The 16,158-nt window shown below is 50.6% G+C and overlaps 1 protein-coding gene and 1 long non-coding RNA gene across 6 annotated transcripts in view; one reads left to right on the top strand and one right to left on the bottom strand.

Annotated features, from left to right (window-relative positions):
• Positions 1-2,172: 2,172 nt before the first annotated feature.
• On the bottom strand, positions 2,173-9,092 carry LOC309666405. The gene is made up of 2 exons (XR_014267082.1): positions 8,964-9,092; positions 2,173-2,617 (listed from the first exon to the last, which is right to left on the bottom strand). It is a non-coding gene; the product is annotated as an uncharacterized lncRNA (long non-coding RNA).
• Positions 8,676-16,158, top strand: part of WDR86 (WD repeat domain 86) — a 37,937-nt gene continuing 30,454 nt past the window's right edge. For 2 of the 5 annotated variants that reach the window (XM_082473823.1, XM_082473822.1), the window contains exons 1-2: positions 9,131-9,194; positions 9,666-9,953. In XM_082473823.1, coding sequence (XP_082329949.1) covers positions 9,791-9,953 — 163 coding nt within the window. In that variant the 5' untranslated portion in view covers positions 9,131-9,194; positions 9,666-9,790. Of the gene's footprint in view, positions 8,764-9,050; positions 9,195-9,334; positions 9,464-9,665; positions 9,954-16,158 lie in introns of those variants that run through there. The other 3 variants (XM_082473826.1, XM_082473825.1, XM_082473824.1) reach the window with 3 other exon arrangements.

The following is a 16,158-nucleotide window of genomic DNA, read 5'->3' as shown; positions in this document are numbered from 1 at the left end:
AACGACCTTATGGTTACTGGGGGTAAAGGTGGAGGGAAGGGGTAGCTAGGGAGTTTGGGATTGACACGTACACACTGCTATATTTAAAATGGACAACCAACAAGGACCTACTGTATAGCACAGGGAACTCTGCTCAATGTTATGTGGCAGCCTGGATGGGAGGGGAGTCTGGGGGGAGAATGGATACATGTATATGGATGGCTGAGTCCCTTTGCTGTGCACCTGAAACTATCACAACATTGGTAATCGGCTCTACTCCAATATAAAATAAAAAGTTAAAAAAAAAAAAAAAGACTATCTCGATGAGAGTGAACATACCTCATGCTCTAGGACTCAGAGACCAGCCACCCTATCACACCACTTTGGGGCATGGGAAGCTGGGTTGGCAGGGGCTCTTTGGATTGTCACCTGTTGGGAGTGGGGCGATGCATGTGAGGTTCACACAGGGCGGTCCCTGGGAGGCAGGGGCCTTTTTCATCAGTGACCATGGAGAGAAGGGTGTTTGTGTATGAGCCCTGGGCAGAAGTCACAGGGTCCTGCCATAGGGTCGCCGGCAGGGAGCGACTTGGATCTACTACAGCTGCTGTTATTCTGCTGAGGCAGCAGTCACAGGGTCCTGTTCCCAACCAAATGAAACTCGAGGTAGGGCAATTAATTCTCTCTCCTTGGAAATGAAATCTGGTACCAAATCACCCTGGGAGAGAGGAGGGCTGGAGCCAAGTAAACTCATAGCCACATCCCAGAGATGCATTCCTCAAGTTCTGGCTGCTGACACGTTGGCTTCTCCCAAGTTCTTGACCTTCTTTAATCTGGGTGTTCATCTCTTCTGCACTCGCTATCCTTCCAACAAATCCCCCTTTCTTGCTTAAACTCCCCAAACTCAGTTTCTTTCGTTTCAGCCAAAGAATGCTGACTGACACCCCTGGTCGACCTCCCTTTCTGCTCCCAGCAAAATAAAGGCAGGTGTGGAGTTAGGGGTGAGCTGGCCCTGGTCTCCACTTGAAAGAACCCGAAACTCATGTAAATACCCTTTGTAGGATTAACAACCCCGGTACGAATTACACTTGGCTTCGAATCCACACAGAGAGCAAGCAAATGCATGGCTTTGAGGGAAGCTAGAAATCTTCTGGAATGAGTGAAAACAGATGTTGCTAAACCAGGCTCACTCATTGTCCCTCCGAGGCACACACACACACACACATGCAGACATGCACACACACACACACACACACACACGCACACACCCTAACCAGGCTGCCACAGTGTCAGATGAGGATGAAGAGCACGGGGGCCCACGTGCAGCAGCTCTGAGGTCTCTGACAGGGGAAGTGTGTCTGCCCAGAGACTGTCGCCTTGCTTATCTCATCCTCAGGGAAATGCTCTTAGGGCAGCACCCACAGATCCTCATCTGAGTGTTCGGGGAAAGGGACTCTTGCCAGATCTTTGCCCAAGACCTCTCTAGGAAAATTCAGCGGGACTGGAGCGAAAGGCAGTGCCACAAGCCTTCTATGTGTTCACACAGAGGGTGGGCTTGCTCCATCCAAGTCACTGACTCTCTCATTTGCTGGACACGCCCTTAGACTTGGCGATAACAGATATGCAATCTCCACTCACCAGCTGAGCGACTTTGCTTAACCTCTCGAGGCTTCAGTTTCCTCATCAGGAAAATCAGGAAGATAATAATTATCCTGAGAAGTCGTTATGGAAGCCAAAAGTTATTACCCAACGTGTAACTGTGCCTGCCTTATGATTGTCACTCGATTATAGTGGAATAAAATAAACATTCCAAAAGCACAGGAATTTTTGTTTGTTTAGTGTTATTTGGGGGGCGGGGAATATGTCGGAAAGTTTCTACCGCCTTTGTAAATCGTCGCTTTCCCATTGGCCGGCGAATACAGAGACCTGGTTTTACCTCTTTGTAAGCTGGTGCAAGCAAGGTGCTGGTGAAGAGTATGAACGATGGGTTAGTTTCAGGTAATTACTTGCAAGGAGTTGGCAAAGTTGGTCTGAAACCATAAACCAAAGATGGCTGTCACCTGCACAAGGAAAAATCAGGATGCTTGGGAAAGTCTCTCTGTCTCAAATATTTCTCCTTCTGAGGCTGAAATCTGGAATGTAGGGGAAGTGCTCCCTTGGCCCCCTTAACAGCAAATGGAAGCCTAGTAATTCCACTTCAAGAATAATTGTGCTATATTTAATTGTTGAGTAATGGGAGGGACCCTGGGCTGGGGCCGGAGAGGGTAGAAAGGATCAGAGCAGGACCCTGAGGGAAGGAGAGACGGGCCCCCTGGAACAGCAGGAAGGTCCCTGGAGGCCCCCTGGCCAAATAAATGGATGCTGAGGCAGCATTAGCTCAGCTAAACTCTTGACTTGAAATCTGGGGGTGTTTCCAGTTTTGACTATTGGAAATAAAGCTGCTATGAAAATTCATGCATAAGTCTTCACATGGACAGATGCTTTCGTGCTCTTGGCTAAAGAGGAATGGATGAGTCATATGGTAGGTGTATGTTTAACTCTCTAGGAAATTGCCAAACTGTTTTCCGAAGTGGTTGTACTGTTTTATATTCTCATCAGATGTGCAGGCACGCCTCGGAGATGTGGGCTCAGTTCCAGATCACTGCAATAAAGTAAATGTAACAATAAAGTGAGTCACACAAATTTTGGGGTTTCCCAGTGCATATAAAAGTTATGTTCACACTACATTATAGTGTACTGTGTGCAATAGCATTATGCCTAAAAAAAAGTACATACCTTAATTTTAAAATATTTTGTTGCTAAAAAGTGCTAACCATCATCTGAGCCTTCAGCAAGTCATAGTAACATCAAAGGTCACTGATCACAGATCAGTGTAATAAATATAATAACAATGAAAAAGTTTGAAATATTTCAAGAATTACCAAAATGTGACACAGAGACACTAAGTGAGCAGATGCCTTTGGAAAAATGGTGCCGATAGACTTGACACAGGGTTGCCACAAACCTTCAGTTTGTAAAAGGCAACATCTGTGAAGTGCAATAGAACGAGGTGTGCCTGTATATGAAAGTTCCAGTCGTTTCATATTCTTGCCAACAAGAATTCTTGGAATGATCAGACTTGTTCATTTTAATCATTCTAATAGGTGTAGTGGTATCTCATTGTGGTTTTAACTTGAATTTCTCTAATGACTAGTTTATGTTGAGCATCTTTTCATGTGTTCATTGGTTATTTTGTATTCTTCTTTGGAGAAATGTTATTCAAATCTTTTCCTCATTTTTAAATTGGGTTATTTGCATTTTTATTGTTGAGTCGTAAGATTTTTAAAAAATACATTCTGAATACTAAAGCCTTATCAGAGATATGATTTGCAAATATTTTCTCCCATTCTGTAGACTGATTTTTCACTTCGAAGCACAATAGTTTTTTTTTTTTTTTGGCTGCGTTTGGTCTTCCTTCCTGTGCGTGGGCTTTCTCTAGTTGCAGCAAGCGGGGGCTACTCTTTGTTGAGGTGCACAGGCTTCTCATTGCAGTGGCTTCTCTTGCTGTGGAGCATGGGCTCTAGGTGCGCGGGCTTCAGTAGTTGTGGCATGCATGTTCAGTAGTTGTGGCTCGTGGGCTCCAGAGCACAGGCTCAGTAGTTGTGGCGCACAGGCTTAGTTGCTCCGCGGCATGTGGGATCTTCCCGGACCAGGGATTGAACCTGTGTCCCCTGCATTGGCAGGTGGATTCTTAACCACTGAGCCACCAGGGAAGCCCACATTGATTGATTTTTGAATGTTAAACCAACTTTGAATTCGTGGGGTAAATCTCACTTGGTCTTGATGTTTTATGGTTTTTATATTTATACTGTTGAATTCGATTGCTAAAGTTTTGTTTAGAACTTTTGCATCTATGCTCATGATGAATAGTGGCATATAATTTTATTTCTTATAATGTCTTTGATTTTGATATCAGAGTAATACTTGCCTCACAGAATGAACTGAGAAGCATTCCCTCCTCTTCAATTTTCTAGAAGCATTTGTAGAGAATTGGTCTTATTTCTTCCTTAAATATTTGGTACAATTCCCCAGTGAAGCCATCTGGGTCTTAAGTTTTGTTTGTGGAAAGGTTTTAACTACAAATTCTGTTTTAAATATAGATACAGGGCTATTCAGACAGATTATATATTCTTCTTGATGAAGCTTGTGTCTTTTGTGTTTCTTATGTTTGGAGTTTGGTGAGTTCCTTGGATCTGTGAATTTATAACTTTCATCAAATTTGGAAACTTTCAGCCCTTAGTTCTTCAAATATTTTTTTCTGTTCCCTCCTTTCTCCCCCCTTCTTCAAGGAGTACAATCACTCATATATTAGGCTGCATGAAGTTGTCCCACAGCTTACTGATGCTTTTTCCGTTTTTTACATTCTTTTTTTCTCTGCTTTTCGTTTTGGATAGTTTTTACTGCTATGTCTTCAAGTTTACTAATATTTTATGCTGAAATGCCTCATCTGCTGTTAATTCCATCCAGTGTTGCTATTGTTTAATATCAGACATTGCTTTCATCTCTAGAATTTCAGTTGGGACTCCTTGATTCTACATCACCTTTTGAACACATAGAATACAGTTACAATAACTGTTTTCATGTCCTTGGTGCACTACTCTCAGCCCTGTGTGGGGTTGGGCAGTAACCCTTTTCCCACCTTGGGTAGTTTCTTCCCATGCACGTGTTAATCTGTCTCCAGCTACATACTGGAGAGGGACCTTCTGTAGGTCTCCAGGGGTCTCTGCTCTCTGGTACTTTATCCAACTCTAGGCACTTGTTTGTCCTGGTTGCTCAGCTGTTTCTGAAACTCAGGGAGTCCACTGGGCTCCATCCAGGCTACCCCTTCCTGATCTGAGGTCTGGAAATTCTCTCAGGGCAGTAAAGTTGGCCTCTCATAGGACTCACCTCATTTGTCCCTGTCTCTCAGGAACTGCTGTCCTTTGTTGCCAGATGCCCAGTGTCTTAAAAACCGTTTCACATATTTTATGTGTCTGGTTTTTGGTTGTTTCAGGTAGGAAGCAGGAGGGTAAATCCAATCCCTATTACTTCACATTGGCCAGACTTGAAGTCAAAGCTAGTGAATTCTGAAAGCTGTTGAAAAACTGCCTTTCCTTTGTCTAGTTAGCCTCTGACATTTCTCCAAAGCTGCCAGGAAGAGTCTGTGGGGGAGATAAAATGAAATTTGGAGGGATGGGATGTTTACCAGCTGGCTTTAATACTACAGAATAGCCATGTCTTTACTAACACTGCCCCGGTCAGACACCCAGGAAAGGCCCAGACATTCCAGTGCCGGATGTGGGGTGAGCTTGGAGAGCCATGTGTGTGTCGAGTCTCTGAACCTTCCTCTGGGCCAGTCTCTGAGTGGCAACTCTCTTGTCCAGAGGGCCTGACTGCTGACTTTGGGGGCCAGCAGCGAGACAGTGGCCAGTAAAAGAGATTTTCTTGTCATGAGAGGGAGATTTGGTTTTCTAAGCCTGCTTGTTTTTAAATCTTGACCCTTTTTAGAATGGACGGTGACTCCTTGGAGCAGATTGAGAGCATGTCATCCTGGGAATGAGGGGGGTGGGGAGTGGGGAGACCTGAGCCCAGTGGTCCGGCACATTCTGGTTCAGGACCCTTGCTCAGAGACTACAGGACTCTCTGATATCTAATGCTGGTCCCATCCTTCTCTGGACCCTGGCAACACTCATAGTGTGGGACGTGCATATACAGGGTTCTAAGGGTATATGGCCATGTATTATTCCCCAAACAATAATTTTAATTCTCTGATAATCGTCCTCCAAACATTAATTATAATAGTAATAATACTGAGGTTTCACAAAGCCCTCTTTTTTCTTCCAATAATACAATATGTTTTGTGTTTGTGTGTGGTAAAATACACATAACAAAATTTACCATTGTAACCATTTTAAATTGTACACTTCAGTGACATTATGTACATTATGTACATCCACATTCACATTGTGCAACTATCACCACTATCTAGTCATACTTTTTTCATCACCCCAAATCAAAACCCAGTACCTGGGACTTCCCTGGTGGCCCAGTGGTTAAGACTCCACGCTCCCAATGCAGGGGGCCCGGGTTCGATCCCTGGTCAGGGAACTGGATCCCACATGCATGCCGCAACTAAGAGTTTGCATGCCACAACTAAGGAGCCCGCCTGCCGCAACTAACACCCAGTGAAACCCAATAAATAAATAAATAAATAAATAAAGAGAAGAAACTCAGTACCCATCTGTCTTTCTTGATGCCCTGCAGAGAGGCCCCTGCAGCAGTCATTCTTTCTAGCAGGTGGAATTGTGGCTATTTGTGTGGCATGTGTCTGAGCACCCCCTGGCACAAAATGGTCTCCTCCATCGCTGTTGGTGCCCGGAGTCCCCCCCGCCAACCTTCAATCAAACATTGCCCCTTTCCTGTTTCTCCCATGAGGCATCTGGGCCCTTGGAGGAGTCTCTGGAAGATAGTTAAGTGCATGACATGGGGGAGGGAGACCAGTGTTTGCTGATTGCACAGTTTTGCTGGCAGACCTAGCTTGGCTCCTGGGTCTCTACAGCTCTGTTTTCTCAAGGTGGGAGGCGGGAGACCCCAGTTTCAGAGGAATTAGGTGCTGTTTTCCAAATTTCCCACCTTCTTGCACCCCTGTTAGATTTGGGTGAAGTTCACCAAAGCAGAGTCTGTAATGCTTGACCTGGGAAGAGAAGCAGGCTCAAGATAGCATCTTCACTGCACATGCAGGCACCGAGACACCCCACACCATCTCACACACACACTCTCCCTACACACATAAGGAAATAGACCGGCTGGCTCACTCCCCACCAGGGGACCACTTTGGCCAAGCCAATGTGGGGGAAGAGGAATAAAGGAGAAGGGGAAGAGGAATAAAGGGGAAGGGCAAGATGAACAAAAACTGTATCAACTTGGAAAGAGGAAGATGGTGGGGGTGAGCAGTACTGGACCTTGGCTGGCTGACGTTGCGGCAGCGCTTCTGAATCCGCTCCGTGTGCTGGGAGCTGAGAAGGGAGCAGGTTTGTGTTGGTGGCGACTGAGGAACAGAAAGGTATGCCTCCCATCTTGCTCACTTCAATTGTGTGGGCTCCTTGGAAGTTCAACTTTTCTCGTAGTGTAGCTGTCCTTTTTCAAACACTAGTAGGCAGGCTCCTTGAGGGTGTGGCCATGGTCATCTCACCCTGCCTTGGACCTCCCCACTTCTTGAACACCCTCTCTTCTTGGTGTCCAAGATAGCAGATGCCTGTTCAGAACATTTGGGTCTCCTCTGGCTCTGAGACAGGCTGGGACCTTGGACCCTTTGCAGTGCTGCAATGCTCGCATCTGGACACACCTCTCCTCAAGCAACAAAATACAAAGAAACTATATGGGACTAAAAATAACTGCATGCATGAGCAGTTGGGGCAAATTATGGGCAAAAAGCTACAAAAGACCAAAAAAACCCCTACTGCCACTTTTGAAGAGCCCGGAGCAAAAGATGGGGGTCAGGAGCAAAAGCAGGGTACTGTGCATGCCCCCTGCACGCAACACCACAAGAAGGGTGGGTAAAACACCTATGCCACCCCTCCAGCCTGACTCCCAGACCCCTACCCTCACCCCATAGAAGGAACAAGCTCACCCACACACACAGGGAGCGAGAGAGCAAGGGAACCTGTTGTGTGTTCTCGCTCCCCCCCTGCTGCAGCAGGGGCCCCAATAAAGCCTTGCCTGAATTTCTTGTCTGGCCTCTAGTCAATTTCTATTGACTGGGGAAAGCCAAGAACCCTGGTCAGTATCAGCTCTTCTCTGTGTAAACTCTCCCTATGTCTTCTCACTCTTCACCTCACCTTCCCCAAGGGCTGCAGCTCCCAGGCATGCTCATGACTCCCACCCTCTCTGCCTGGCCTCAGCTGTAGGCTACACCTGTATGGCCAGATGCCCATCAGTGTTCACATGTGGATGTTGCAATGGCCCCTTTAAGTACACAGCTCCTAAAATGAACTCACGATCAGCCCGTAGAAGCATCCTCTGAACAGGTGTCATCAGCCACCATCTACCCAGTGTCTCGGCTCAGTGGGGACTCCCAGAGTCCCTCCTTCCTCCCAGCAGGCATCTAGTTTCTGAAGAGTCCACCTCTGGAATATCCCTGCCCTTTCTGCCTTCCTCTCTCCTGCTGGATCCCAGCAGCCCCCTCCTGCCTCCTTTCAACCCACCTCCACCAGTCTTTTTCCAAACGTCTCCAAACGTCTAACCATCACCCCCCCCCAAACCCTTCACTGGTCCCCATCGCCTACGAAGTAAGTTCCCACTCCTTAAGCGGAGCTGCAAGGTGATTCACAAATTTGGGGAAAGAAAGAATGGTTTTCTCTGGTTTTGACCACTTGGAGAATAAATGGCCCAATGCCCCATGAGACCCCATTATGGGCTTTTCTTTCGGAGTCTGGACGTGGTCAACCATTAGAAGGTCCGGTCGTCGTGATGAGGGCTAGCTTTCCGGAGCCACCCTGCTCCCCGCCCCCCAAAACACACCGACACAAATCCGATCTGAGATCGCCTGGCTAGCTTCTCTAAAGAGCCCTGGAGGGTTCGGGGAAATCCTGCTACCTTTAGGACCTGGAGGATCCGAGTAGGGGGTCACCCCGCCCCCACCCCCACCCCCACCCCCGGCCGCCGAGCCGGCACCGGAACTGCCTGATGGGAACCCGCAGACCCGCGCTCCAGGAGGTCTCGCTGCCCGGGGCGTCGGATTCCTGCAGAGATCTCGGTGGACAGTCAGAGGTGCGCGCCGAGCCTGGGGGCGCGGGGAGGGGGGGCTCCCCCTCCTCTGGCGGGACTTATTTAGGATTCGAGGTGGGCACGTGATTCCTCAGCGAGGGCGGACGAAGGGCGCTCTCCAACGAGGAGGGCCGACCCCAAGTCCCCCGAGAGCCCCTCTGGCAGGGTCCCTAGGACTGGGAGCCTGGAAGGAGCTGACTTGCCTGGTGGTGGCGCGCAGCCGCGGGCCCGAGTGCGTTCCCGGCGTGAGCGTCTCCCCAGCCCAGACCCTGCAGTCCACCTCCTTCTCCTCCTCCTCCTCCTCGTCTCGGCCTTTGGTCCTGGCGGGGGTGGCAGAGGGCGGGAGCCCAGAGGCGCAGGCCGGGCAGCAGGAACCGTCGCACGCCGAGCGGTGCGCAGCGTCCCCGGGGCGGGCGCGGGGACCGCGGGCTGAGGTCTGTCCCGAGAGGGCGGAGGCGGAGGCGGGGGCGAGGGCGAGGGCGGGGGCGGGAGCGCAGGCCAGGAAAGTGGGAGGGGACAGGTTGAGGGGTGGTCTCTGAGGAGGAGCCAGGCTGAACCGTATTGTTCGCCTCGGCCGCCCGGAGCGCGCGGAGCGGGCCGGGGAGCGTACGCGGGGCGCTCGGTTTCCCGTGTTCCCCCCCGTCCCCGACGCCCCGAGAAGAGAGCCGGGCTTTCCCGCGCGCCCCGGGACGCCTCTGCTCAGGTGGGGTGCGGGTCTTCCCTGGGGGCGCGGGCAAGGGAGGCGTTCCGCGCCGGTGGGGCTGCGACTGCTGCACCCGGGGACCGGGAGTCCCGAGTGGGCCGCCCCGCGCAGCGCAGCCCCCGCCGGCTCCGCGGGCCGGGAGGCCGGGTGGGCGCACGGGAGCGAGCGTCCGCCGCTTCACCCGCGCCGCGTGCTTCCGCAGGAGCCGGGGGCCGGGGGCCCCGCGATGGCCGCGGGACGCAGCCACAGGGAGCCGCGGCGAGGATACCCGGGCGCCCCTGCCTAGCGGGGCGCAGCCTCCTCCTAGTCCGCCGCCCGACCGGCGGGATGGGGGGCGGAGGGTCTGCCCTGAGGGTCTGCGCGGACCACCGCGGGGGCATCAACTGGCTCAGCCTGAGCCCCGACGGGCAGCGCCTGCTGACGGGCAGCGAGGACGGCACGGCCCGACTCTGGAGCACCGCGGACGGCCAGTGCTGCGCCCTCCTGCAAGGTAGACCCGCTCGGCCGCGTCCTCCGACCTCTCGCTCTGTCCTCCTCTCTGCCGCTCGCCTGCCTCAGACCTGGGCGCTTTCGTCCGCAGACCCCTTCCCCAAAGTCCAGCCCGCGCCCATCGCGGACCCTCGTGGAAGAGCGCTGAGTGGGGTGGGAGTGCAGAGGGGGCTACGATACGGGCCAGTGAGCCGAGGGGCGAGGCTGCGAGGGCGCAGATCACCTGTCAACCGCTGGGTGAAATCCCTTCCATCACCGCAGTTTTAACAAAAAGAAATCGCAGCTGTGCCCCTTTCAGCTTCCCTCGGCTCTCACAGGCCTTGTGACCTTTGGCTGAACATTTCCTCTCTCGGGGCCTTTGTAGTCACAACAGTGACTTGTTAATCGGCCTGGGCACTACGGAGCGCACTCCGCATGGTGTGGTACCGTTCTCCCACCACTCGTGCAGGCAGGGGAACTGAGGCACGGAGTTAAGTAGTTCGCCAGCGGTTTACACAGCCCATGGGGGGGCAGAGTCGAAAACCCCCTCCCTCATTCGACCCCCCTGCCCTGCTGTCTCGCTGCCTCATTTCACCCGCAATTTGGCATGTTTGGAAACTCCATGAAATAGCGGCAGGTACACATAGGCGTAAATATTGTTTTATGAAAGAGCCCTACCAATACATCCACACCGATTTATATTTGTGGCTTACTCAAGGGGAGGTGGATGTTTTTCTTACCTCGGGTCCCTGTCACATGCCTGCAGCACAGGACTGAGAGGTCCCTCTGTTGTCTGAGTGGCTCCGATAGCCCCTTGTGGAAGCACCAGGTTGCCTGCGCTGTGTGCACAGTTATTTTTCACTGCTGGTTTTTCCACCATAATCAGCAAATCCTGGGTGGCCTGCCCCAGGCCTCCTGGCTCATCTAGGCACAGGGAGTAAATTAGCTTCCGAATTGGCTGATCCTGACCCTGCTGGTTTTTCTTTTTTTCATTTTATTTATTTATTTATTTATTTATTTATTTATGTATGTATGTATGTATGTATGTATGTATTTATCTTTGGGCCATGCGGCTCGTGGGATCTTAGTTCCCCCCGACCGAGGAGCGAACCTGTGCCCCCTGCAGTGGAAGCGCAGAGTCTTAGCCACTGGACCGCTAGGGAAGTCCCACCCTGTTGGTTTTATTTTTATTTTTTATTTATTTATTTTTTGGCTGCGTTGGGTCTTCACTGCTGTGCGCGGGCTTCTCATTGCGATGGCTTCTCGTTGCGGAGCACGGGCTTTAGGTGCGCAGGCTTCAGTAGTTGTGGCATGCGGGCTTCAGTAGTTGTGGCGTGCAGGCTTAGTTGCTCCACGGCATGTGGGATCTTCCCAGACCAGGGCTCGACCCCGTGTCCCCTACTTTGGCAGGCGGATCTTAACCACTGGACCGCTAGGGAAGTCCCACCCTGTTGGTTTTACATCAAAGCAGTTATGGTAGGTATTTCAAAGCTCAGTAGGGATGCATTTTGGACTGCCTGTTCTTTGGGAGCTGGTGTAGATAATGGGGAGTTGGCCACCACGCACAGATAGTCACACACACTGCCAAGGCATAGATCTGTTAGAAAATTTAAATCCAGTGTGTATTGCTTTCTAAACATGAGAACAGTATCTAGAGGGCTTTCAGAGATTCAGATGCCTAGGTCTGGGTTTCACTGAGCCTTTGGGGGTAGGACTCCAGAATTGGCATTTCTAACAAGCTGTGAGGTGACTGTGATGATTGGCTGGCCCGGGGAGCCCTGGGCCTGGGACCCCTTGTGGGAGCCCAATTCGTAGGCCAGTTTCTGCCTCAGGAAGCTCCAGTCCTTTCCAGGGTGGTTCTGGCCTGGTGGGCACCTGGCTTCGTCCCCAGGGCCCACAGTCCTGCCCAGCCCTGCCCTGCTATCCTCACCCGGCTCTGTGCCTGGCAAGTCCCCTTCACATCCACTTTAGTGACCCTCACAGCAGCTCGTCCCCGCAGGACACCAGAACCTGCTTCCTAGCAGGGCCACGCTGGACCCTCTGTTGCCCTAGTTGGAGGCCTTCCCACTCCACGGGAAAACGCTATCAAACGGAAAAACTGCTGACAGGGTCGTTTCTTTTATAAGGGTTTGCACTTTAAGAATTGTCAAGGACAGAGGGGACAAAAGTAACCTTTCCTTATCCTGAAATTGCACTAATAGACTTGTGAGAGAGTCATTTTGGGTGTGTGATAATCCTTGTGTGGCCCCCATGGTAAGCAAGGACCTGCCAACTGCTCCTCTGTAGGATTTTTGTTTTTGGCTGCATTGGGTCTTCGTTGCTGCACGCGGGCTTTCTCTAGTTGCGGCGAGCAGGGGCTACTCTTCACTGCGGTGCGCGGGCTTCTCATTGCAGCGGCTTCTCTTGTTGCAGAGCTCGGGCTCTAGGCGCGTGGGCTTCAGTAGTTGTGGCGCACAGGTTTAGTAGTTGTGGCACACGGGCTTAGTTGCTCTGTGGCGTGTGGGATCTTCCCGGACCAGGGATCAAACTCGTGTCCCCTGCCTTGGCAGGTGGATTCTTAACCACTGCGCCACCAGGGAAGTCCACAGGATTTTTTTTGTATCAGTGAAATATTAATAAAAATGTCTTGACATTTTAGTGCCCTATATTTTATAAATACCCTTCTAAGTACATATTTCTTATGTTATTAACCCTTGCAACTGTGAGGTGGATAGAATTGACAGCAGTTTAGGGAATTCCCTGGCAGTCCAGTGGTTAGGACTCTGCGCTTTCACTGCTGAGGGTCTGGATTCAATCCCTGGTTGGGGAACTAAGACAAGCTGCGTGGCACAGCCAAAAAAAAAAAAAAAATTAAGAACAATTGACAGCAATTTATTTATTTATTTTTAAAATTTTATTGAAGTATAATTGACTTACAATGTTGTGTTAATTTCTTCTGTACAGAAAAGTGACTCAGTTATACATATATATTTATATATATTCTTTTTCATATTCTTTTCCATTAGGGTTTATCACAGGATATTGAATATAGTTCCCTGTGCTATACAGTAGGACCTTGTTGTTTATCCATTCTCTATATAATAGTTTGCCTCTGCTAATCCCAAACTCCCATTCCTTCCCTCCCCACCCCTGGCAACCACAAGTCTGTTCTCTATGTCTGTGAGTCTGTTTTTGTTTCGTAGATATGTTGATTTGTATCGTATTTTAGATTCCACATATAAGTGATACCATATGGTATTTGTCTTTTTCTTTCTGACTTACTTCGCTTAGTATGGTAATCTCTAGGTCCATCCATGTTGCTGCAAATGGCATTATTTCATTCTTTTTGATAGCTGAGTAGTATTCCAGTGTGTGTGTGTGTGTGTGTGTGTGTGTGTGTGTGTGTGTGTGTGTGTGTGTGTGTGTATACATACCACATCTTCTTTATCCATTTATCTGTCGGTGGACATTCACGTTGCTTCCATGTCTTGGCTATTGTGAATAGTGCTGCTATGATAACACCAGTTTATAGATGAGAACAGGAGATGCAGATATTTACCAACATGCAGCATATTCTAAGTGTCTCCTAGACACTCACATCGTGAGGCAGGTGCTGTTGTCAGCATGCCTGATGCATAGTGTGGTTGCAGGGCTTGTCCAGGGTCTCGCGGCTGGTCGGCGGCAGAGAGGCTTCTCGCCCACTGTGTGGCCCCTGCTCTGGGCAGGACAGAGTTGCAGGGAAGCTGTGCTCCCCCGGGGCCACACGGCTGATCAGCGGCAGACCCTGCAGGTCTCCTGACTCCAAATCCAGGCTCTTTCCACTGCCATCGTAGAAACTGCCACCTCGGGGTGAGTGCCAGCTCCTTGCGCAGCTTGGGGCCCACAGAAGGCTTCAAAGGAGAGCCTGTTGGTGGGTCAGGCCTGGATTTTTCGGGCAGAGCGGCCTGGGTTGGCAGCTCCTGCCATGCGTTTTCCTTCTGCAGACGAGCTCACGGTGCAGAAGCAGTTGGGGGCCAGAGGATCTTCCCAGATCTTCCCGGACCATGGCTCGAACCCATGTTCCCTGCATTGGCAGGTGGATTCTTGAGCACTGCGCCACCAGGGAAGCCCTATTTATTTATTTATTTTGGCTGCGCCAAGTCTTAGTTGCGGCACACGGATCTTCATTGCGGCATGCGGGATCCTCAGTTGCAGCATGAGGGCTTCTTAGTTGCGGCATGCATGTGGGATCTAGTTCCCCGACCAGGGATCGAACCCGGGTCCCCCGCACTGGGAGCGTGGAGTCTTACCCACTGGACCACCAGGGAAGTCCCGTGCCTCAGTTTGTTTATCTGTGAATTGGGGGTGATAACAAGAGGAACCTAACCTCATAAGGTCATGGTGGGCATCAAGCCAGTTAAGAAAGAGTTCCTAGGACTCCCCTGGTGGCGCAGTGGTTAAGAATCCGCCTGCCAAGGCAGGGGACACGGGTTCGAGCCCTGGTCCGGGAAGATCCCACATGCCGCGGAGCAACTAAGCCCGTGCGCCACAACTACTGAGCCTGCTCTCTAGAGGCTGCGAGCCACAACTACTGAGCCCATGTGCCACAACTACTGAAGCCTGCGCGCCTAGAGCCCATGCTCTGCAACAAGAGGAGCCACTGCAATGAGAAGCCCGCGCACCGCAACGAAGAGTAGCCCCTGCTCGCCGCAACTAGAGAAAGCCCGCGCGCAGCAACGAAGACCCAATGCAGCCAAAAATAAAAATAAAATAAATAAATAAATAATAAATTAAAAAAAAAAAAAAAAAAAAGAAAGAGTTCCTAGGTCATTGTATTCGCTGTCTTATCCTTCATGCCCAAAGTGAGTAACAGGATCCCTTGGCACTGTGCCATGCCAGCTCCAAAGCTCTTCTTCATTTGCCTCCCACAACTCTTTATCATCCCGTTTTGTAGATGAGGAAACTGAGGCTTGCCAGCCCTCTGCGCTCCTCCCTCTAGGTCCAGAGCCCTTTCTCCCTCACCTGCCTGTTGGCTTGACGGCACTGGATACCTGTGTCGGATTCAAAGGTGCAAGAGTCTCGGATCCCGCCCCAGGGAATTTGCGGATTGGATTGAGAGAACGATTGCTTAACTAAGGGGCTGTGTGCACTTCAGAAGAGCAGGAACTTGGTGGGCTGGGGTAGCCAGGGTTCACCTCTTGGCCCAGGAGGGCCTGGAACTGAGACAGTTTTTAATTGTTATAAAAAACACACAGCAGGGCTTCCCTGGTGGCGCAGTGGTTGAGAGTCTGCCTGCCAATGCAGGGGAAAACGGGTTCGAGCCCTGGTCTGGGAAGATCCCACATGCCACGGAGCAACTGGGCCCGTGAGCCACAACTACTGAGCCTGCGCGTCTGGAGCCTGTGCTCCGCAACAAGAGAGGCCGCGATAGTGAGAGGCCCGCGCACCGTGATGAAGAGTGGCCCCCGCTTGCCACAACTAGAGAAAGCCCTCGCACAGAAACGAAGACCCAACACAGCCATGAATAAATTAATTAATTAAAAAAAAAAAAAAACACACAGCATAATATTTACCATCTTAGCCATTTATAATATACAGTTCAGAGACATTAAACGTTCAAAACGTTGTGCAGCCATCACCACCGTCACCTCCAGGATTTTTTCCTCTTGTAAAACTGAAACCGTTCCCTCTGAACAATATCCTCATTCCTCCCTCCCCCAGCCCCTGGCACCCACTGTTCTACTTTCTGCCGCTAGGAACCTGACTCCTCTGGGTACCTTGCATAAGTGGAATCACATATTAGTTGTCTTTTTGTGACTGGCTCATTTCACTCAGCACAATGTCCCCAAGGTTGTCGCATGGGCCAGAATGTCTTTCCTTTTGAAAGCCGAATGCTATTCTGCCGTGTGGATCTTACACATCTTCTTTATCCATCATCCGTCGGTGGACGCTTGGGCTGCTTCCACTTCTTGACCATTGTGAGTGACGCTGCTGTGAACATGGGTGTGCAAATACCTCTTCCAGGCCCTGCTTTCCATTCTTTTGGGTATATACCCAGACGTGGGATTGCTGAATCATCTCATACATATTTCTAAGCGGGCACTTGGGAGCACAGGGAAGGCTCTCAGACATAAACAAATCGTTACTAACTTTGTCCTGGTCAAGGAAAAATTCCATCAAAAAACAGTTTGTTTTAAGCACGGATGTGAAGGAAGCCCACACTGGCAATTCACTCTAAGGCTGTGCGGAGACCACCGTCTGGGGCAGGT

This window comes from Balaenoptera physalus (genome assembly GCF_965194825.1).
Source record: "Balaenoptera physalus genome assembly, chromosome: 8".
NCBI classification, from domain to species: Eukaryota; Metazoa; Chordata; class Mammalia; order Artiodactyla; family Balaenopteridae; genus Balaenoptera; species Balaenoptera physalus.
This window is presented reverse-complemented; position numbering and strand designations above follow the sequence as displayed.